Source organism: Physeter macrocephalus, chromosome 20 (genome assembly GCF_002837175.3).
Source record: "Physeter macrocephalus isolate SW-GA chromosome 20, ASM283717v5, whole genome shotgun sequence".
NCBI classification, from domain to species: domain Eukaryota; kingdom Metazoa; phylum Chordata; class Mammalia; order Artiodactyla; family Physeteridae; genus Physeter; species Physeter macrocephalus.
Genome location: NC_041233.1, coordinates 64,619,834 through 64,643,830, shown reverse-complemented (window position 1 = coordinate 64,643,830; position 23,997 = coordinate 64,619,834). Strand labels below are relative to the sequence as shown.

Genomic DNA, 23,997 nt, shown 5'->3' with positions numbered 1-23,997 from the left:
ATTTTACAAAGGTCCCTCAAAGACTTCCTGAGAAAGAGATAAAATATGGTAAAAAGGAATCCTCTTTAAGGGAAGAGACAAACATAGTGCTTCCCTGAGTGCTAAGTATTTTGTATAGCATGGGAGGGTGTGTGTGTTTTAGATTCACTTACTCTGTATGTTTCTGATTCATTTACACTTAGCTCATCAATATGTTGTTTGTGCAAGAAACTTTTGATGTCCAAGAAAACCTCTGGGCCTCTTGAGGTTTTTTTTTTTTTTTTTTTTGAACCAGAGAACTGAACTTTGCCAAGAGTAAATGGAACTCAGATATCAAAGGTCTGAGTTCAGTTTTCATTGAATACAAAGGGTGAGTGGATTCTGAACTGAGCCAAATGCATTCTCCCACCCTTAATTTACAGTACATTGTTTTGGCAGACTCTACAATCCTGAAAGTTGGCTTTTCTTCTCTGATTCCTTTCTAGGGTGTAACCACAAGCCTATCTTTCAGTTAACTTTACAGAAAATAAGACCATATTATAACAATTTATGAGAGCCTCACTCATCACTGTTCCTATAACTATCAATTTTATTAGAACAAATTGAAATGTTTGAAAAGGTTAAAACCATCCTCTGAAGTTTGTAATTTTGTTTGATAGCTTACAGGAATCTCTCTTTTTTCAGTCCTCTCATCTGGGTGTTTACAAAAAAGGATGTTGCCCTTCGCCGCAATCATTGGTCCGGGCATTAACCAGTTATCAAGTTGAATATTGAAGGACTACTGTTGCTTGTGGTGCCCAGATTTGAAGGATGGAACAGGCTCCCCATTTTCTCTTCAAAGGTGAAAGGCTCAGAGAAATGATTAGTACTTTGAATTTCTTTTAAATTAAAAAATAAATCTCAAAAACAAACAAAGAAGCAGAGCAAAATTAAGATCATCCCAAATTCTGCCACCTTGAGATAAGCATTATTAATATTTTGTGGATCGTTTTCCTTTTATTCTAAAAAATAAATCTATATCAGTATAGACATATTTATGTAAAATTATAAAAATGGGATATTACATTGTTTTACAATCTATCAATACTTGTTCCATTTCTTAGTTTAAGATTATCAATATTAATACAATTATATCTACTTCATGCATAAAATCCAGTTGTATAGATGAAACATAATTTACTTAAATGATTCAGTGAGGAGTCTTTTGATTGCAAGTGACAGAAAATCCATATCAAACTGACTTAAACACAAAAGGAAATTTTTTGGCTGACATCTGAAAAGTCTAGTGGGAGATCTGGTTTAAGGCATGGCAGGATTCAGGGATCAAATGATGTTATGAGGTTTCCGCTTCTCTTTCTTTCTCTTTGCTCTGCCTTCTGCTGCTTTGGTGCCATCCACATGCTGCACATAGAGGCAGCAGTTCCAGAGTGGATACATCCAGGTTTTTGCCTGGCAAAGGTGAACAAGGCTCCCTTCCAGCACTCACCGTGGAAATTTTGTTGCACTGGTCCCAAAGCAATTTCTGAGCCTATCACTGTGGCTTGTGCCTGGAATCCAAGTGTTTCACCAAATAACATAGACTGAGAATGAGAGAGGGAGGGATGGAAGAAAAGATGGGTCCTTAGAGGGAAATAGGAGGAGGGTTACCAGAAGAATAATGGATGAATGTTGTGTGGCCAAAATAACATTTCTGCAATTCATACACTTGGACATTTAGAAATCATCTTGTATTGTTTCCTAGGGCTTTTGTAACAAACCACCACAAACTAGGTGGCTCAAACAGAAATTTATTGTCTCACAGCTCTGGAGGCTGGAAGTCCAAGATCAGGGTATCCTCAGTGTTGGTTCCTTCTGAGGGCCAGGTTGGAAAATCTGTTTCATGTCTCTCTCCTAGCTTCTGGTGGTTTGCTGGCAGTCTTTGGAGTTCTTTGGCTTGTAGATGCATTGCCCTGATTTTTGTTTTCATCTTCACATGGCATTTTCTCTGTGTCCAAATTCCCTCTTTTTATAAGGACGTCAGTAATTTGGATTAGGGGTCTACTCTGCCCCAGTACAACCTTATCTTTACTAATTACAACAACCCTATTTCCAAATAGTGTCACATTTTGAGGTATAGGGGGTTGAGGCTTCAACATATGAATTTTGGGAGGACACAATTCAACCCATAACATGTTTCCACGCAATGTTTCTGGCTATATTTAAAACCCATCCAGTCTGAGTTTGAATGATGAATCCAGTGGCCTCCCGCTTTCCACTGTGTAGACTAAGAGGTTGGATGAGGTGACCTCTAGGGTCCCTTCCATATAACTTAGTGATGATTAAGTGTTTGGGGGCTAGGAATCCATCCTGCTGCCTGAATGTATACAACACTCCAACCACTTACTAGCTTGCGGACTTTGGGCAAGTGACACAACCACTGTAAATCTGTCTCCTCAACCAGTAAAATGAGGATTACAGTCCTTTGCTCATTGGGTTGTGTGGGCTAGGCACATAGCACTCAGTAAATGTTAGTGTGACTGTTCCACCTCTTCAAACATGTGAGGACTGCAGAGATAGGAGAAGAGCCTGATATAACCTCAGTGTTCTCACCCTCTGCTGATAATTCGGCTCAATAATTTCTCCCTGAGGTTCTCCTGAAAGAAATTCAAGAAGGGGAGGGATGCCTTGTTATCCTGCAAACAGAAATTCAAATCCAGTTCAGAGAACACAAAGTATTTCTCTTTCTCGCCTAAAGCCAGATGCGATAAATCTTGAGCAGCCTCCTCCTAGGCGATGTGATTACAAAATACCTGTTCCCTTTAGGTCCCACTTATCTGTCTCTCAGACATCTCCTTTTTTTCGTACAACTTGATCTTTCCCACCATCTTTTAGATGTGGGCTGGAATCAGTCATTATATTTACATTCTTTTTTTTTTTTTTTGGCTCCATAAATTTGGGGAAATGAAGCAGATGGTCTGCTGCTTTCCAAGGCGCCACATCTTTTAGTTCTTTTATAGTTTTTCTACAGGGGCTAATTTAGCTTGTCTAAATGCTGATTGAATAACAACTAGAACTCTAAGCTCTTGCAGGCAGCATAACCTACTTGTGATACAGGTGTATCAGGGGTTCACCAAAGTCAAAGCAAGAGGTGCAGATCGCTTTTAAAAATGTGGTCACTTTCATTTAGCAAATATTTCTGAAGTGCTGACTCTGTTCTGGGAGCTGTTCTAAGCACCAGGGTCATAACAATGAACAAGAGAGCGACCATCCCTACTCTTGAGTACGGCACATTCTGGGGACATTCACTGATGCAGAAAATATGTAATGAGAACTTACTGCATGTCAGGTATTGTTCATCATTAAACAACACAGATACCATTCCTGCACTGATGGCTATGGTGTGTGTGTGTGTGTGTGTGTGTGTGTGTGTGTGTGTAAAGTAGGGGGCAGAATACAATACATATAAATACATTTTTAAAATCATGTTAAATGATAATAAGTGCTACAGAAAAAAACTGAGCAGGTTAAGGGGGATTAGGAATGTTGGGGGTGGTTTACGATTTTAAATAGGGTGATCAGGGTAGGTCTGTTGAGAAGGTGATACTTGAACAAAGATTAGAAGGCAAGGGGAGGGAAAGGTGAGGAAGGGACCCTGGATTTGGGGGGAAGAGCAAGTCCAAGGGCCCTGGGGCATGAGTGTGCCTGGCTTTTTCAAGGAAAGCAAGGAGGTCAGATTCACTGGAGCAGAGCGATCAGTGTGAGAACAACAGGAAATTGTTAGGGGCAAATCAAGCAGAGATTTTAGCCTGAGTGAAATGAGGAACCATCAGAAAGTGCTAAGCAGAGCAGGGACAAGATCTCAGACTTCAAAGGACTGAGCTGGCTGCTGTGTTTAGACTAGACTGTGCAGGTGCCCGTGGCATTAGGGAAGCCTGAGGAATCAATCACAAGGGTGAGAAGGTAGTGACGCAGACCTTGAGGGGGGACAGGTGTGGGTAGTGAGGAGCGGTTGGATTAGGGATCTGTTTTGAAGACATGGCCGACACGATTTTCTGACCGACTGGACGTGGGGTGTGAAAGAGGAGGCAGGGATGACTCCAAGATCTAGCCACTGACTGTTTGGTGGAGCACAGTTTTGTTCTGGTGCATTGGGCCAGGAGTGCCGTTCGGACACTGTAAGTTTGAGAAGCCTATTGGCTATCCAAGTGGAGTGAGCAGCTGGCTTTTGCCTGTATAAGTGATCTGGGGGATATACTAAAGCTTCAGGAAGTGAGGTCGTGCTGAGGTACTTCCAGAACCGGCCACGTCCTCCTAAAAGCTAGAACATCCCTGAAGGGCAGCTCATCGAGCCGCAGCCCCTTCAGCAGACAAAGCCCTTCTTTTTCCTCCTTGGGGGATGGCGAGAAAAATGAACAGAACTGACGCGCCGCGGCACAGCCTCCACCCTCTCGCTCGCCGCAAGGAAAGACGCGATGCTGGTTGGGATGGGAACGCAGACGGGTCCCGGCGGGTGGGGCGGCCTGGGGGGCGGGTGGGCGGGGGCCTGAAGGTGGGCGGGGCCGCGGCACGGGCGCACGTCACGGAGGGGGCGTGGCCTGCCTCCTTCCCTCCCGCAGGTCCACGGGAGATCAGCTGGTCTACGCTGCCATGACGTGGGCTGGGTCACGTCACCGCCGAATGGCAGCCTCCAGAAAGGCACCGCGAGTAAGGTGAGGGCACTCTGCCGCGGAGCCGGTGTCCGGGCAGCGCGCGCCACCCCCGGCCCCGAGCGCGCATGTTGTACTCGGCAGGGCAGGGACGAGCGGGTGAGGAGCGGCGGGCTGCCCACCGCAGTCGGGCGCCGGCTGGGGCTGACCGGAGCCCCGCCAGCGAGGCCACGGGGAGGGAGCCATGCAGCCGGGCAAGTTCCGGTTCGTTTCCGGCGGGGTCGCGGGCACCCCTGGGCAGCCCGAGCCGGGTCCCCGGACGAGTGTGTGTGCGGAGCTGCGGTGCTCGGCCTGAGGGGGCGGTGGCCATCGCCGCCCCCTCCCCGGCCAGGCCAGAGGCCCCGCTGTGGCAGGAAGTGGACCCCTCCTGGCGCCTCCCGGGGTTCGGGGAGGCGGGCGAGCCCCTGCCCTCGCCCCTCTACCCTGGGAATCTAATTCTCAAATTACAGTATGACAGTATGACACCTGCAGTTTGTCTTCCTGATCTGTCACCGCCACTAGGATCGGCAGCCGCGGCCTTCCCACCCAGATGGTTTCAGAGGCTGTGTACGGGAATACTTGGGCATAATCTCCAGGAAAATCCCACCAGTAACCTGCCTTGGGTTCTCCCTGGATTCAGGGAGGTGAGAAGGCTAATACCCTGGTTTCACATTAAACAGCTTTCAGCCTGTGCTTCCGCCACAACCAGGGTATACTTACCAGAGCAGCCTACAAAATGGGAGACTGAGAGAACGTTGAGAGGTCACAAAGGCCAGAAGCCAAACTCCCTGGCAATCCACACGGGATCAGCTGTTCTCTGACCAGTTGCAACTTGAATGAAGAGGCTGGACAGCATGGCCAGGCTCACTTGCTGAACACAGACCATGGCTTGTGCTTGTGTTTGTGAGTGGACAGATCCCAAGCTGACCTTGACTTGGACTTGGCCTTGCCACAGCATGTTGGGGATGAGTAGAGGACCTGCCCGTCGGTGGAAGGGTGTCTGATGTGCGGCTAACCTGCATGGGGAAGGAGCTGCCTATGTGTTAAGTGCTGGAAGTGGGGTCAGGCAAGTGGATAATGAGTTCTCTTTCTAGAAACTTCTAGGCCGAGAAGTAGCCTTTGAGGACCAAGTTGGTCTTTGCTGGATTCATAGAATCACAACATTTTAAGGGTAGAAGGGTCTTTCAGCATCAGCTGAGAGCCTCCTTACCTCACACAAGAGGCAACTGAGAGGCTGAGAGAAGGGAGGCCATTTGCCCCAGGCACCTCCCCTAATGGCAGAATTTGAGTGCCATTCAGTGTAAACATGACTTAGTTTAGGTGATGAAAACTAAACTCAAATTGACTTATGTAAGGGGGTGAGCTGGCTTCTAGTGCAGCTGAGTCCACGAGACCACACTGGCATCATACTTGGCTTCTCTCTTACACCTTACACCTCTTGGCTCTGATTTCTTCAGTGTTGGCTTCATTCTCAGGCAGACTTTCTCCTTTGGCAGGTTATGACAGTTCTAGTCTGACAGCCCCTGCAGAAATAGGGCCCTTTTACCCAATGGTTGGAGCAGAACTTCCAGATCTGATCCTCACTGGACCGATTTGATCCTTATGTCCATCCCTGAACCGATCATTGTGATTTGCAGGGATGGATTGAGCGGGTCTGGGTCCCAGTACTTGGTGGGTGACTGGGTGAGACTCATTCCAACTCTGTGGACTGAAAGTGGAGAAGAGACGTTCTCAGAAGGAAAACCTAGGTGCTCTGATCAAAAGAAGGAGGGTTGGATTCTGGGTAGGCAAAATAACATTGCCCACTTCTTCATCCTAGAACTTGTTCCATTCTACCCTTGTCTCACCTCACAGGGCATGATTGAGCATTTTGGTCCTTGTTTTGCCCCATCCTGAATGATATACGTGTACGATTCTCATCATGGACGGGGGGAAGGGGGAGGGTAACAACACTGCTGGGATTTCTTTAAAAAGAGAGAGGGAGAAAAATGTGCCATAACCATCTTATAAAAAGATTGAATAGGAAGTTCTCTGCATGCTTCTTTCTTCTTACCCATCTCATGGCACATCATGACACTGAGAAGGTGTAGGCTGAAGAAGTCCTGGGCAGGAGAAGAGCACTGAGCTGGAAGTTGGGAGGCCTGGACTCCAGTTCTAGCTGTGTCATCCTGTAGCCCTGAGGCCTTGAGCAAATTGTTTGATCTCTGTTTCTCAGTTTCTTTCTAGAGGGGGGAGCTGAGCTGGATCATCCCTGAGGTATATTCTAGCTCTCACATTTAGTGATAGCCCTGCTTTGACTGAGAGTCTGAGAATGTGTCTGTCCAAGTAAGTGAAGGGTAGATGGATCTTGGACTCTACAGAGACCAGGGTATGACAGGAGCATGACCATTTTAATGTTTAGCTGCTTTGTGGCTCCTTTGATCCTTACAGGCAGGTGGAGATGGTGATGCTGACAGAGAGAGCTTAAACTCAATTCTCTGTGAGCATCAGCTGTCAGACCTGATTTCTGGTCTTGGCTTTGCAGCTCCTGATGTGTATGGCCTGTGGCAAGTTATCTTTGTTTCTTCTCTTGTGAAGTGAATGAATAGGGCTACTTCTGAATAACCTCTCTCCAGCTCTCTTGTCCTGTGTGTGAACCAGTCACTGGCACCAGATAAATTTGAATAGATAGAGAAATTGACTTCCTTGGCTCACCATCTTGTAAATGTGCATATGAAGTCAAGGGAGATCAGGTGAGAATGTGACTTGCATCACTGTCCAAGAAAAGGAGCTTTCTTACTTTGTAAAATATAACAGCTTTATTGAGATATAATTTATGTACCACACAGTTCACCTATTAAAAAGTACAATTCAGTGGTTTTGAGAATATTCCCAGAGTTGTACAACCATTACCATGGTCACTTTTTAGAACATTTTAATCCTCCCCAGAAGAAACCCTGTACACCTTGCAGTCACTCCTCATTTCCCCAACTCTTCCGCAGCCCTAGGCAACCATTAATCTACTTTCTGTCTCTATGGATTTGCCAATTCTGGACACTGAATATGGAATCAAACAATATATGGTCTTCTTTGACTGGCTTTTTTCACTTAGCATAAAATGTTTTCCAGGTTTACTGTGATGTAGCATGTATCAGTAATTAATCCTTTTTATTGCCAAATAATATTCCATTGTGTGTTTAGACCACTTTTACTTATCCATCAATTGATGGCCATTTGGGTTGTTTCTACTTTTTGGCCATTATGAATAATGCTGCTATGAACATTTGTGTGTAAGCTTTTTTTTTTTTTTCATTTTTGGCATTTTAACATGGAGACAAAAGTAGTAACAATAGCAAAGCAAAAAATAATAATACTAAAAACAATATTTAACTTTCCCATCACCCAAGTCTCACACTGAAGTTCTATTCCCGTGTCCCCCATAAGCACCACTGAACTAAAAAATCTATTTTAAAGCACCCAAACCAGTCCAGACCCTCTCAAAACCAAGAGCCCCTGCCAGAGCTGTCGCCTCTCTTGGGTCCAAGCGAGAGGAGGGTTCCAGGAAAGGCACCTCATAACTCAGGCAGCACGACGCCGGGGACGGGTTCGGGTACAGGGCACTTGGCGTGGAGCCGGGGTGGCAGCCACAGCCTCTGTGCTGACACGCAGGGAATGGGACTTCTTCCATGATCCCAACTATTTGGTTACACAGCCAAGCAAACGTGACTAGAGAGTTGGTTTAGCGGAACAGAAACCCGGGCCTCAGAAACAGACCGGGCCCCTTCCAGCAGGATCCAGCGGCGGGGAAGGGATTCGGAATAAAGACAGAAGCACAAAGGCGATAAAGGCTGGTTGTGTGTAAGCTTTTATGTGGACTTAGTTTTCTTCGGTATGCACTTAGGAGTGGAATTGCTGGGTCATAGGATAACTCTGTATTTAATCTTTTCAGGAATGCTAGACAGTTTTCCAAAGCTATGATACCATTTTACATTCCCACCAGCAATGTCTGGGTGTTCCAATTTTTCCACATCCTTGCCCATACTTGTTACTGTCTGTTTTTTGGTTTGTTTGTTTGTTTTTAATTATAATCTTCCTAGTGGATGTGAAGTGGTATCTCGTTGTGGTTTTGATTTGCATTTCCCTAATGAATGATGATGTTGAAAATCTTTTCATGTGATTATTGTCCATTTGTATATCTTCTTAGGAGAAATATCTATTAAAACCTTTGACCATTTAAAAATTGTAATATCTGTCTTTTTATTTTTGAGTTGTAATAGTTCTTTATATACTCTGGATACTAGAATCTTATCATATATATGAGTTGCAAATATTTTCTCTCATTTTATGGGTTGTCTTTTCACTTTCTTTATGGTATCCTTTGAAGCATAAAAGTCTTTAATTTAGAGAAGTCCAGTCTATTTATTTTTCTTTTGGGGCATGTGCTTTTGATGTCATATCTAAGAAATCATTGCCTAATTCAAGGTCAGGCAGATTTATGCCTGTGTTTTCTTCTAAAAAAACATTTATGTCTGTGTGATCCCTTTCGAGTTAATTTTTGTATATAGTGTGAGGGTAGACGTTCAACGTGGTTCTTTTACATGTGAATATCCAGGTGTCCCATCATCATTTGTGGAAGAGACTATAGTTTTCTCCGTTGAATGGTACCCTTGTAAAAAATTGACAGTAAATGTGACGGTTTATTTCTGAATTCCATTTAATTGATCTATAAGCCTATCCTTTTGCCAGTACTACACTGTCTTGATTACTGTAGTTTTATTAGTTTCGAAATCAGGAAGGGTGAATCCTTCAACTTTGTTCTTTTTCATGATTGTTTTGGTTATTCTGGATTCCTTGCATTTCCGTATGAATTTAGGATCTGCTTGTAAATTTCTGCGTAGAAGCTAGCCGGAATTTGATAGGAATTGCATTGAATCTGTAGATTATTTGGGGGAGTATTGCCATTTTAACAATATTGTCTTCCAACCCATGAACATGGAAAGTCTTTCCATTTATTTAGGTCTTCTTTAATTTCTTTCAAAATGCTTTGTAGTTTTCAGAGTATAGGTTTTTTACCTCTTTTGTTAAATTTATTCCTATGTATTTATTGGTTTGATGCTGTCATACATGAACTTTTCTTAATTTCATTTTTGCATTGTCCATTGCAAGTATGTAGAAGTACAATTGATTTTTGTATATTGATTTAGTATACTGCATTCTTCTTCTTTTTTTTTTTTTTGGCCACATTACATGACATGCGGGATCTTAGTTCCCCAACCAGGGATCGAACCCTTGCCCCTGCAGTGGAAGCGTAGAGTCCTAACCACTGGACCACCAGGGAATGCCCTGTATCCTGCATTCTTGATGAGCTTGTTCGCTAGTTCTGATTTTTTGTGTGGATTCTTTAGGATTTTCTATATTGAAGATAATGCCATTTGCAGTAGAGATAGTTTTACTTCTTTTTGCTAATCTGGATGCCTTTTATTTTAGTTTCTTGCCTTATTGCCCTGGATAGGACCTCCAGCACAATCTTGACTAGAGGTAGCAAGAGTGGACATCTCTATTTTGTTCCTGATCTTAGGAAGAAAGCATTCAGCCTTTTGACATTAAGGTTGATGTTAGCCATGGCTTTTGTAGTATTCTTGATCAGACTGAGGAACTTCTCCTTTTCTAATTTGTTGAGTACTTTCATCATGAAGGGGTGTTGGAATTTGTCAAATGCTTTTTCTGTGTCTATTGAGGTGATGATGTAGTTTTTGTTCTTTATTCCATTGACATTGTGTATTACATTAATTTTTATATGTTGAACCAATCTTGCATACCTGGGATAAATTCCACTTGGTGATGGTGTATGATCCTTTTATATCTTACTGGATTCAGTTTGCTAATATTTTGTTGAGGATATTTGCATTTATATTTATAAGAAATATTTAGGGGGCTTCCCTGGTGGCGCAGTGGTTGAGAGTCCGCCTGCTGATGCAGGGGACACGGGTTCGTGCCCCGGTCCGGGAGGATCCCACATGCCACGGAGCGGCTAGGCCCGTGAGCCATGGCCGCTGAGCCTTTGCGTCCGGAGGCTGTGTTCCGCGACGGGAGAGGCCACAGCAGTGAGAGGCCCGCGTACCGCAAAAAAAAAAAAAAAAAAAAAAAAGAAATATTCAGGTACCTTACTTTTTAATGAAAGAATATATGGTTTCCCCAGTAAAGGACACCTCATTCTGTCCAAGGAAATTAAAGTAGCAGCCATCTAAGAGCAGGCCTGGAGTGACTGGTGAAAATGTCTGGCTGTGTGGTGGACTAAGCACATACAAATGTGGTAAAATTGTAACAAAACTATTTTTAAGTTCATAGCTGAATAAAATCTAAAACCCTTTCTATAGCCAACAACAGGCTCCTTGTTGCCTCTGATCTTGTCTCTTAACCACTTACCTCCCTGTCCCCCAACACACATATCAATACCACACTGGCCTCCTTGCTTTCCTTCAGGTATACCATGCCTTAGGGCCCTTGCACTTGCTGTTCCCCCTTTCTGGAGTGTTCTTCCCCTAGACATCCACATGGCTCCATCCCTCACTTTTTTTTAGATCTCTGCTAAAATGTCATCTGTTAGTTAGTTAAGGTTGCCTTGCCTGGCAACCCCATCTAAAATAACCTTTCCTCTTACCTCTCTGACACTGTCTTCCCCTTGCCCTGCTTGACTTTTTTTTCATAGAACACATACTCACTGCCTGATAGACCGTTTTCCTGTGTCTGTTGCCTCTCCTCCTATATCCTCCCCTTCTAGGATCCTCCCGCTTTCCCCTGCCCCACCATGTAAACCTCTTGAGGTCAGAGATGTTGTCTGTTTTTGTTCACTGTTGTGTGTAGAATAGGGCCTGGATTATAGAAGATTTTCAGTAATTCAGTAAATATTTGTTGACTGAATGGGCTTGAAAGAAAGAGAAATCCTCAAGTGCCAGAAATGTAGGGGAGCTTAAAGCCTGCATGGCAGCTGGTAAACTGAGCCTTGAGGGATTTTACATGCTGTAGGCCTTCGTAGTTGGGGTCCACGGCACCAGACTGTCCTTGTGGGAGGACAGGACACTTGTATGTAAATCTCCTTGCTAAGAAGTTAAAGTGAAAATTAATCTCAGAAGCAAACAACAGTGACAGCAGTGCTTGTACAATCCAGGATACGTCTCATTCTCATAGATAAAATAGTCTGTGAGTCTATAAGAAAAAGAATGACCCACCAAGAGGGAGCCAGCAGACCGAGCAAACTTGAGGATTACTATTCCAAGACCTTCTAATGGAGGGTCTGAAATGAATTTTAAAATAAGGGCCCCAAATAATTAAAGCTAAGAGAAGGAATAGAAACCATAGTGAAGGAATATGACACCATGAAGAAAGGACAGGCAAATTTGAAAAAGAACCAAATAGAACTGTACATGTGAAAAATATAGTCATTGCAAATAAAATATTTTTAGACTAGTTAAACAGGAGATTAGACATAGCTGAAGAGAATTAATGAATTAGAGATTGGGACTGAGAAGGTTTACCTGCCAATGGTGTTGTTGTATCTGCAAGTTTTATCTGAAACTTATTTATTTCATCACTGATACTGGGGTGAGAGTTTTTCTGACTCACGAAGGAAAACGGCTAAGTCAGGTTGATGTTCCTCTCTGACTAAGCCTTGCCACGTTTACTAAGGTCAAAGTCTGCAATATCCTGTTCTTTCTCTTCCTTAGGGCAAAGTACCAGGATTTTCAGCTGAAAAATCTAAGAATAATTGAACCTAACGAGGCGACACACTCAGGAGACCCAGGTGTAGAAACAGGTAATAATTTTGTCTGTTACTGAGATGGAACATCTCAAAAGGATTTTGGGTTCCGTCACCCCAACACCAAGTTGGGAGAGAAGAGAGGGTAAGGGATTAATAATTGATCATGAGTGGGGATGAAGGGATATATATCTGGAAATTAAAAACCATTTTGTCTTTTGGTTTCCTGGGTTGTTGGTTATTGTTTTTATGTGTGTGTGTGTGTGTGTGTGTGTGTATAGCTATTTTTCAGTAGAAAGTTAGAGTTACGGTTTTTGCATTTCCTTTTCTTGGGATGGTGGTGATGGTGGTGGTAGTGGTAGAGACAGGTTGTTATTGAAAAAGTCCTATTCTGATTTTTCTAATTTCTAATATAATCCTTATTGACCACCTTAGAGATTAGCTTTCAGTTTTCATCATAAGACTATGAAATAAGAAAAGTTTATGGTGTATTATTGTGCTTTATAAATTGAATGGGCATTCAGGAAAATCTTTTTGGGAAAATTTTCTGGAACCATATCCTCTTCCCAGGACTGGTTAGTTATTGGGTTGCCAGAAACCTGAATTCTGAAAAGTGGTGTATTTCTATATTTCTGTCCCATGTAAACTGGTGCTTTTCTGTGGGCTACCCAGGAGAACTATAGTGTTTCCTTCTAGTTGACTGAAAAAAATCAATCCCGTGAAGCACATTAGAAACCATAACGGATCTCTCTATGGAAGGTCAATGCTGCAACTACATGCAATTTTAGGTCCTTTTTGTTTAAAAATGTAGATGTATCCAACACATTTTGGGACGTGTTAGGAGGGAGGAGAGGAAGGAATGGGAAAAAGAGGAAGTAGGAAAGGGAAAAGTGATAGAATAATTGAATTTAGAGTTTGAAGAGAACTTACCTTTCTTTTTATTACATATGAAGAAGTAGAGGTTCAGGAAGCTTCAGTTGTCTGAGGTTGTAAATCCCAGCTGGAAACTGGAACCCACTTGTTTCGATTCCTTTGGTCTTAGAATGCTTTAAGAGAGCCTCTGTTTTTTTCCCTAGATAATATGATCTAATAGAGTATGGGCTTGGTAATTGGATAGAGCTGGGGTCCTTTTCCTGATGACCCAGTTGATTTGGGCAAGGATTTAACTCCTGTTTATTTATCTGTAAAATGGGACTAGTGAAATCTCCCTGGGGGGGATTATTGTGAGAATTAACCACTAATGTATGTAAGGCCCTTGGCCCTTGCTCAGCAGTGGGACAGAGAAACAGACCACCATCTCCAAAGCTGTGGATGCTGGACAAGCAGCTTGGCATCTGTGCAAATGTTAAGATGCTGAAATTGGAGTAAACTAGTCCCTTCTATTCTTATAACAAGGCATGTAGGAATCCCAGCTGGTGCTTCAGATTCAGATTCAAATAATATTTCTTGAGCTTCTACAATGTATAAGATGCTGTGCATGGAGCTTTCACACATGCTGTCATGTTAAATTCTTCTAGCCACCCAGTGAGATAAATAGGGTGTGCTCTTCATGTACTTCCAAGCAGTGAAAAGTCTTTTGTTTGTGATAAAGGCTCAAGGTTTAGGAGCTTATGTCTAAAAGCAGACCCACATATGCAAGAGACTTTCAAATGAGTCATTCTTTTTAAAGCATGATTTAAAAATACCTGGCAATGTATGGGCTAATTTTACATCATGGCCTAGGTTTGTTGTTCTTGGCTCCCCCTTCCCTGCACACCCTGATTAGCTCTTGGCTGCTTCTAACATTTCTGAAAAGTAATGGGATATGGAATGAGCAGATGCTATTATACAGCATCTTCTAGGATCCTAGCTTTCTTTCACTGACGATTCGTTACTGTTATGCTGAGTCTGGAAAGATCATAGACACAAAGTTGTGATATTCATTCAGCCATCTTTGAGTGAGTGTATGCATATGTTAGGTGCTTGGCTAGATACATGGATTCAGAGATGAAGATGACATGGTCCCTGCCTTAAGGAGAAGCAATATATACACGTAATGCACCATTTATCACATTGCTTTCATAGTTAGTTAATTGTGTAGCTACCCCTAGTAATTGCAAACACAACATTTACTATATGCCAGGCACTGTTTCTAAGTGCTTTGTATATAGTAGCCCATTTAATCCTCATAAAAATTACCCTATTAGGATCACCAGCTATAATTTTCACCTCCGCCATCTTGACTCATTTCAACTGCTGCCACCTCAGTGGCTGGGTCTTATAATTTTACCTGCTTTGTCTCCTCCTCAGCTCTAGCTGCTCACCCATTCAGTCACTTTTAAGGCCTGTTGGCCTGTGGCCACCTCTCCCTCAGCCACCTTTGCCCATTGTATCCTCCTCCTTGATAGGTGCCTCCACTGCCACAGCCCATTCGTTGCCTCAGCCACTGCCCCTTATCACATCCTGTCTGTTAGTTGTGGTACTGGGAGTTCTTTCATTGGGTCTGATATAGGTGACAAGTGGCTGCATCAGACTCAGGACACCGACCAAATATGAAGGGCATGAAGGATGAGGAAGGAAGGCGCAGGGGAGATGTTAATAGTGGTGAGGGGGGCAGGTGGCATTGTGGAGGGAACTGTGAAGATGCCAATGTAGTGGAGTGAAACTGAGGATGCTGGTGATTCTGGGGAGTCCAGTCAAGAGGAGGAATGTAATGATGAGGCAAGAGATGGTGATGAAGGTCAGAATGTGGTGTTGAGGAGGCCGGTTGTGGTGACCAGGAAGCAGAGGATGTCTTTGACCGGCTCCATTTTGCCTTTGATGGTTTTCAGTTTGTAAGTGAGGATTTTGTGCTTGCTGTTGGTTCTGTTGACTTTATTGATGAAGTCAGTAACATAATATTGATCCATACTACAGTCAGTGCTATAAACACCCAGTCTGTGCCATCAAAATCTGTAAGTCAGGATGTGCCCAAATAGAAGCCAAATTCTATAAGGAAATTAATGATCTTGAAAGAAAATATACTGGCTGCTGTCATATAGTTGCTTTTTTTTTTTTTTTTTTTATTTACTCAGGGCTGCTCTTGCTTCTTCTTCCTTTGCCTTTTTTTTTTTTTGCTTTTTTTTTTAACATCTTTATTGGAGTATAACTGTTTTACAATAGTGTGTTAGTTTCTCCTTTACAACAAAGTGAATCAGTTATACATATACATATGTTCCCATATCTCTTCCCTCTTGTGTCTCCCTCCCTCCCACCCTCCCTATCCCACCCCTCTCATGGTCACAAAGCACAGAGGTGATCTCCCTGTGCTATGCGGCAGCTTCCCACTAGCTATCTAATTTACATTTGGTAGTGCATATATGTCCCTGCCACTCTCTCACTTTGTCACAGCTTACCCTTCCCCCTCCCCATGTCCTCAAGTCCACGCTCTAGTAGGTCTGTGTTTTATTCCCGTCCTACCACTAATCTCTTCGTGACATTTTTTATGCTCAGGCTGTACTCCAGACTAATTAAATAAGTTCCCCAGGTAGTTCTCATGTGCAGCCAAGGTTGGAATACTGCTCCAAAGGATGTCTACGTTTTTGCTTGACTTTTAAAAATGTTAAATTGCTCAGAAATATGGTTTGGAAACACAAATTTATTCTGAAGCTCCTGAAAGATGTCATAATAAAGTTTTCAGATGCTGGCAAGCTTATGAGGTCATAATAGGCTTCACTTTGAACCCAGTGGAGGTATTGACATATAAATTTAGGTCAGATTAGATACTTCTGATTCCTCTTTTTCAAGTACATGAGAAATTATAGGCTTAGTAGGTCAGACAAAAGGAAAGGATGTCCCTCTGAAAAGTATTCAGAAGCATCTGTAATGCAGGGATCATGGACATGTTTGAATCATGAATAGGACCATTTCCATTGTCTCTCTCTTTGAGTACTTCTGTCTTTTGGAGACTTCTGAGTGGGAGCCCTGAGGCCAGCAGCTGAAGCTGCCCTTGCAGATTATGAATAAAATGGGGCACTTTTTCAGTGAGTCCCAAGAGTAGTAGTTTGGTACCTCGTAGGGGAATCTATTGGAGATAACCATAAAGACTGAGGCTTTTATAGCCTAAGGTGCTGGTGATGATGGAGAAGCAGCAGATAAAAACGCTAAAGAAAAAAACAGAAAAAGGATCTATACCTAGCAGAGTACAAGCCACAGTGAGCCAGGGTGTAAATTCTTGAAGATAACCTGTAGTACAATAGCCTCAACGTAAATTACTTACAGCATTGTGCATTAGGATGTTTTTGGTTAAGTCAGGTATTTTTTATTTGTTTAAAAATGGGTTGGCAAAATCCAAAAGTCTGACAACACCAAACGGTGGCTAGGATGTGGACCAGCAGGAACTTGCATTCATTAATGGTGGGAATGCAAAATGGTACAGCCACTTTAGAAGACATTTTGGTAGTTTCTTACAAAACCAAATATACTCTTAGCATATGATCCAGCGATCATGTGCCTTGGTATTTATCCAAAGGAATTGAAAACTTATGTCTACAGAAAAACCTGCAACATGGATGTTTTATTTTTATTCATAATCACCAAAACTTGGGAGTAACCAAGGTGTCCTTCAGTTTGTGAATGAATAAACAAACTGTGGTACATCCAGACAATGGAATATTATTCAGCAGTGAAAAGAGATGAACTATTAATCCATGAAGAGACATGGAGGAATCTTAAATGCATATTGCTAAGTGAAAGAAGCCTATCTGAAAGGCTATATACTGTATGATTACAACAATATGACTTTCTGGAAAAGGCAAAACTATGGAGACAGTAAAAAGATTAGTCATACCAATGGATTGGGGGGAGGGGAAAGAAGGATGAATAGACTGAGCAGAGAGGATTTTTAGGGCGATGAAAACTATTAAACTATTAAATCATAATGATGGATACGTGTCATTATACATTTGTCAAAACCCATAGAGTATACAGCACCAACAGTGAACCCTAATGTAAACTGTGGACTTTGGGGGATCATGATGTGTCAATATAGATCATCAGTTATAACAGATGTACCACTCTGGTACTTAACTAGTCATTGAGTGGCGTGGAGCAGTCTGGTTTTGGTACAAACTCTCCTGTTGTTGCAGACAGCAGAATGGCTCCAAAGGTAACTTCGGAGCTGCTTCGGCAGCTGAGGCAAGCCATGAGGAACGTGGAGTATGTGACAGAACCAGTCCAGGCCTACATCATCCCGTCGGGAGATGCCCACCAGGTACTGAGTGGAGATGGGCTGGTGATGGAACTCATCAGCCCCTCTTTTCTTTTTATTCCTTTCCATCAGCCCCAATGTGTTTGTAGGATTCAAGTTGTCAACCCACATCTAAGCATGTTCTCCAGGGCTAGGCACAGGGACCTGTGTCCAGTAGAGTCTCACTGAATGCTTATTGATTTGGCCCTGGCTTCCTTATTTCCAATGTATATAGCTAGCTTTCGATAAATTGTGGAAGAATTAGGAGATAAATGAAGGGCCAGAAGTCTGGACCTTTCTGTTGCTGATGGCCTTTACCCCATCTCCTTTGCCACACCGTGTCCCCAGCAGGATTGTCTGTCTTGCCTCCCTTCTCCCCATCCAGACTGTCCTGTCCCACTGGCACAGCCAGAAGGGCAGCCAGAAATTCATCTTGGATCTCCACTCTAGCAGGTTTTAGGGATGATTCTGTATATTACCCCCATCATGCCCCCAGCCACCACCTTTGGTGGAAGCATTTCGATAAGTGCCCTCTATATCTGAGAACACAAGTGATTTAATTATGAGAGAGTCGGGTTTAGAGAGGTGGAGACTGCATGTGATGGGGCTGAAAAGCAGAGGACGAAGGATTCTAGTCAGCAGGTGTTTGGATGCCTACACCATGGTCATGGTACTGCAGGGTTACAAAGACAAATTTAAGTTTGAATTCCTGCCCTCCCCGTGTTTACAGTTTAGTAGAGACCTGAGACGGTATACAAAGTGCTATTCTTCCATAGAGTCATCTACACATATACTTTTTATAGCCTTTGTTTATGTGCACTGCCTTAGGTATGGTATGCGACACAAAGATGAGAATGGTCCTGGTCTCAAGAAGCAGACAGTTTAGTAATAGAGTTAAGATATGCATACACATGTCTATATTGCAAGGTGGAATGTGGACGTGCCATCAAGAAAATCTGGGCAGAGAGCTGTGGATGTTTGAGGTTGAGAGGGGAGGGTGATGGAAGGCTTCATGGGCAGGGGAGGCATGTGAACTGGACCTTGAAGGACGCATGGTGTTGGGTAAATAGAGAAGGGGGAAGGGATTCTAGATAGAATGATTAATAGGAGCAAAGGCAGAGAAGCAGGGAAGCTTAGAGTGCTTTTCAGAAACAAGGTGGTAAGTTCCTCTGGCAAAAGCCTAAGGAAGTAAAAAGCAATAGTCAGAAATACTGGTGTTCTAGAATTCTTTAGTTGCAGGCAATAGAAACCACCTTGAAGTACTTTGAGCAATAAAGATACTGCTTTATAAGGACTTAGGGGCAGGGCCACTGCACTGGCACAGCTCCAGGTTGTGAATGGTACTCTCTGGAGGTGTGCCTCAGGTAGGATGTCCTGTGGAACCTGAGGGCAGCGTGCAGCTGGCCCTCTAGGAGGACTGGAATAGGAGGGGTTTCAGCTCTTGCTACAGATACGTTTCTTTCTGTCTCGGGCAACAAGGTAGATAGTGAATAGACGGCCACCCCACAGTTTCTGCATATATATCTCTTTATCTGTTACTTTCAAGATACCGGATTGAGCCAGAACCTCAATTCCAAATCCGGAGTCCTGAGTGAGAACTTGATTGGTGTAGTAGCTTGGTGTTTACCCTTGGTCACTGTGAGTGTATAAGTACGTATGTGTGTGTGTGCGTGCGTGCGTGCTCACATGTGAGATCACGTGTGGCACTGACATGACTGATGAGGGTCTGCCATGATGGAGGGGGTGGCAGATAAGGGTATTACTGTAAGCTGAAGTAAAGTTCCCGAAAGAGGTCCACTCTAGCTGACCTCCTTCTGCCCCTCCTCCAACGGTGGCAAACCATATGGTCGTGACAGTATCAGGCCAGTGTTAACCTGGGGACAGCATCAAGATTGGACCCCTGCTTGGAGGCACAGGAGATTTCCTGGCCTCAGGAGCAAATGAAGGGCTGAAATGAATAACCAAAGGGATTGGATGATTTGAGGCAACAGCATGACATTCAGGATATTTTGATGTTTAGAACAGAGTTTCCCAAACCGTATTCTACAGCATTCCTGTTGTGTTTTGTAAGGTGTTCTGCAAAAAATGTAGTCAGGGGTCAAGAAAATAGTGAAATGAGCTGAACAGTTTCTTTTTTGTTTTTATTGTGGTAGAAAAACTTAACATTTAACCATTTTTCACACCACTGTACAATGCATCAGTGTTAACTGTGTGCACATAATTGTACAGCAGATCTCTAGAACTTTTTCATCTTGCAAACCTGAAACTACAGCCACTGAACACCTCTCCCTGTCCCCGCCAACTGCCATCCTACTTTCTAAGAATTTGACCACCTTAGGTGCCTCATCTAAGTGGAATCATGCAGTATTGTCTTTTGGTAACTGGCTTATTTCACTTAGTGTAATGTCCTCAAGGTTCATCCATGTTGTAGCTTATGACAGGATTTCCTTCTTTTTTAAGGCTAAATAATAATCCATTGTATGCATACACTACATTTTCTTTATTCATTTGTTTATGAACTTTCAGGTTGCTTCCACCTCTTGGCTCTTGTGAATAATGCTGCACTGAACATGGATCTGTAAATGTCTCTTTGAGATCTTGTTCAATTCTTTTGGATATATACCTGAAGCGGGATTGCTGGATCCTATAGTAATTCTATTTTTAATTTTTTCAGGAACCTCCATGCTGTTTCCCATGGTGGCCAATGCCATTTTACATTTACCCCGACGGTGCACAAGAATTCCAATTTCTTTACGTCCTTGCCAACACTTGTGATTTCTTTTTTTTTGATGGTGGTGTCCTAATGGATATGAGGTGATATCTCGTGGTTTTGACTTGTATTTCCCTGATGATTGGTGATGTTGAGCATCTTTTCATATGCTTGTTGGCCATTTGTGTATCTTCTTTGGAGAAGTGTCTATTCAAGTCCTTTGCCCATTTGAACAGTTTCTTAACTGTAGGATTTCTCAGGGCCTTTAATATATGAGTGTGCACTGTACAACTCTAAGGAACAGATGAAATATTCAGCACTTTACAGGTTTAAATGTCCATGGAATTTCCACAGTCATCTCAGGAGTGCGGTAGGGGACTGTGTTCCATGGAATTCCTTAGTCTGTTGATCTTCAGTAGCACTTTTTGTACCACAGTGGGTTTGAACTTGCTCCCTGAAGACGTGAGAGGAAGGGGAGGTGTAAAGAGGAGAGGCCCCTGAAGATGAGGGTTTGGCAAGTAGAAGTGGTTGAAGGGGTGAAGGGGGAGGTGGGAGAACAATGTGTAAGTGTAGGAGAAGCAGCAGATCAGGCCGGAAAGGGGCTGTTGTCACGTGAGAAAGCCGAGGTGGCCGTGTACTGTAATGTTAAATTTAGTAGGCAGGGGAGGTAAGGAGAGACTGGTGGGGTTTAGGGTGGGGCTTTGGTAACAGAATTCTTCCATTCACCTCTGTTCTCTAGATGAACAAGATTCACCAACTTCATAGGAACCAAAGTTTCATCTTGACTAAGGGCTGGATGAGTAGTTAGGGTAGCCAACATAGCTTGGGCCTGAGGAGGTGTAAGTAGCAGAGGAACTGGGCATCCCACCATTTAAGAAGGGCAGACCTTGGCCTTGTCCTCAAGGAACTCCTTTTTTCTTCTCCCGCCTGGGTACCTCTGATGGGCTCTTCCTTGCCTCCTGTCTCGCCCAGGCTTCAGCCTTTGGACTTGGGCTTCCTGTCACATGGATTCTCTGCTGGATTCACCAGTGGTGTTTTTCATTCTCTGCCTTTCAACTGATTGGATGCAGCCCATGTGTATCGGTGAGGGTGATCTTTATTGGGTCTGCCAATTCAAATGTTAATCTTTTCCAGAAACAACCTCACAGACACACCGAGAAATAATGTTTTACCAGCTGGCTGTCTGGGAATCCCTTAGCAAGTCAAGTTGACACATAACACTAACCCTCAGAGCACTAGCACACTGTTACCTGAAATTGGGTCTCTCCTTTGAAAGGGTCTCACAGGCTGTTGTGGAGCAGCAGCCAAACTCCTACTAGTTCTGCTTTTTTATGAACCTTCACCTCCAGGTGAGGCCTCATTGCATGGAAAGATTTGACCTGTGAGTATTACTTGCATTAACCTTTGAAGGTTTCCAGTTAAGGGTGTGCTGGAAGCTTTGTAGTGTTGATATTTCAGTTTCAGTTTTCTTTTGCCTGGAGTTAGGATAAAATCTGTATGTTTACTGGTAGGGGACGTTCTTGTAGCCACGCCAAGTTTATCTTGATGTTCTTGGTCCTGGGTGCTGTTCCTGAGCCAACTTTTTTTGGTGTCATAATGCTGGTTTTTGGTCTAATACCCTGATTGATTTTTTAAAATTCTGTCTTTGACATTAGGTGTGACCTAATAGACCCAAAGCAATTTCTTATTCAGCTTTGGGAATGGCAGCGACACTGGCCAAACCCCAGTGATGTTCCAGGCTTTCCCTCAGTGTTTCACCTCCTGCTAATGGATCTGGAATATCAGAATTGGATGGCTCCTCCCTAAATGAGGAAGCTGAAGCTCTAATCCTGGAAAAATGTGTTTTCCAGCAACATCCCGAAAACACAAAAAGTTAAGCTTGCTTGATATGAGCTGTCACTTTTATTGCAGAAGTCTCTATTTGTTTAGGCTTCACAAACTTATATTCTTGTACTCTTGCTGTCCTCTTCTCTCTCACTTCCCTCCCCACTACCCCCCCCCTCCATTTTTCTTTTATAATCTTTGGTTATCATTTCTATTGCTGTAGCTTAGCCATCTGCCTTGCAAGAAGTTGTGTTTTGCTTGTCTGGTGCATATTTCCTGACTACCATATCAGGGCTAAGTATTGGGACAAATGTAAAAGGCAAGCAGTTAGCATATAGGTAAGCATATGGGCTCTAGAAACTGTCTGGGTTCACGTGGCAGATTTGCCACTTAACTAGCTGCTTGACCTCAAGTAAGTTACCTCAGACTCCTAAGTGTCAGGTAAACTCTCTGCGTCTCAGTTTCCCCACCAGCAAAAATGGGACAGTGACATATCTATCTCTTAGGGCTGTTGTTAGGATCAAATGAGTTAATAGATCTAAATGCTTAAAGCATGTCTGTCACCTCATAAGTCTCATTATATTAGCTTCTATTTCTGTTGTTGTTATTACTGCTATTATAGAAATGAATGAGGGAAAATATTCCCTTAAAGAGGTTAAAGAGTAGATAGCCCTAGTCACAAATCTAACACAAAATGCGACTAGTAAATGTCATAGGAAAGAACTCAGTCAGCACTGTCCAGTAGAAATACATGAGGCACATATGTAGTTTTAACTATTCTAATAGCCATAGTAAAAAAAAGTAAAAAGAAACAGTGAAATTATTTTTAATAATACATTTTATTTACCCCAGTATGTCCAAAATATTATCATTTCATCACATCATCAGTATAAAAAATCATTAGTGAGATAGTTTATATTTCTTTTTTTATACTGGGTCTTCAATTCCGGTATGTATGTCATTACAAAACATCTCAACTTGAATGTGGAATGTTCATTGGAAATATTTGATCTGTATTTAGATTTCATAAAATTTTCAGTTGAAAAAGTGGCCTTACATATCAAAGTTGTTCTAAACATACTTAAAAAGTTTTGTAATAACTGAGCCTTGAGCATCAGTTTTAAAATTTATATTTAAATTAGTTGGAATAAAATCAGACATTTAGTTTCTCAGTCACATTAGCCACATTTCAAGTGCTTCGTAGCTACATGTGTCTGGTGGCTACTCTAATGCTAAGCACAGATTTAAAGTGCGGACTGAACTCACAGGTGAGAGGGAGTATTTTAAGCTGGCAGGGTCAAGGAAGGCTTCATGATGGAAATGCATTTAAATTGGAAGGTGAACAGGTAGAATTTGGGTACATATAGGTAGAGAGGTGCAAGAAATACCATGGGAAAATCCGTGGAAGTAGGAGAATATGAATAATGATAACCCTAAAGAAGAAAGAATAATAGGGTCTGGTCAAGGCCACTCAGGAGCCACCAGAGTCAGGAGTTGAGGTTTCTGTTAGACAGTAGGGACCCACTGAAGGTCTTTGGATAAGAGAGTGACATGATCAATTAACGGGAGCAGTGTTCAGTGTGGACTGGAGAAGGGAGACACTGGGAACTGAGAAGCCTGTTCCGAGGCCATTGCAGGATCCCAGAGTCGGGGTACAGAGGGCCTGGACTTGGGTGCTGGTCTTAGGAGCAGAGAAGAAGGGAAGGATTTGGAGGAGAAGCGGTAGATAGATTGAGCGAGGACCTTGCAGGCAGATGAAGTTTGGAAGCTGAGAGGGTTTGTGGTGCCATCCGCAGAAAGAAATGAGAAGCTCCACGTTCCTTGTTTCAGGTCCTGTGGAGAGGAGGGCCCTCGTTGGGATGACTGTTGAGTGGGACTC

General features: G+C 43.0%; 1 protein-coding gene across 5 annotated transcripts in view; it reads left to right on the top strand.

Annotated features, from left to right (window-relative positions):
* The first annotated feature begins 4,566 nt into the window (after positions 1-4,566).
* The window catches only part of XPNPEP1 (X-prolyl aminopeptidase 1), a 58,293-nt gene continuing 38,862 nt past the window's right edge, over positions 4,567-23,997 (top strand). Inside the window, exons 1-3 of one of the 5 annotated variants that reach the window (XM_024121398.3) lie at positions 4,567-4,667; positions 12,347-12,435; positions 17,484-17,608. In XM_024121398.3, coding sequence (XP_023977166.1) covers positions 4,606-4,667; positions 12,347-12,435; positions 17,484-17,608 — 276 coding nt within the window. In that variant the 5' untranslated portion in view covers positions 4,567-4,605. Of the gene's footprint in view, positions 4,668-4,743; positions 4,764-5,192; positions 5,288-12,346; positions 12,436-17,483; positions 17,609-23,997 lie in introns of those variants that run through there. The other 4 variants (XM_028481187.2, XM_028481189.2, XM_028481188.2 and 1 more) reach the window with 4 other exon arrangements.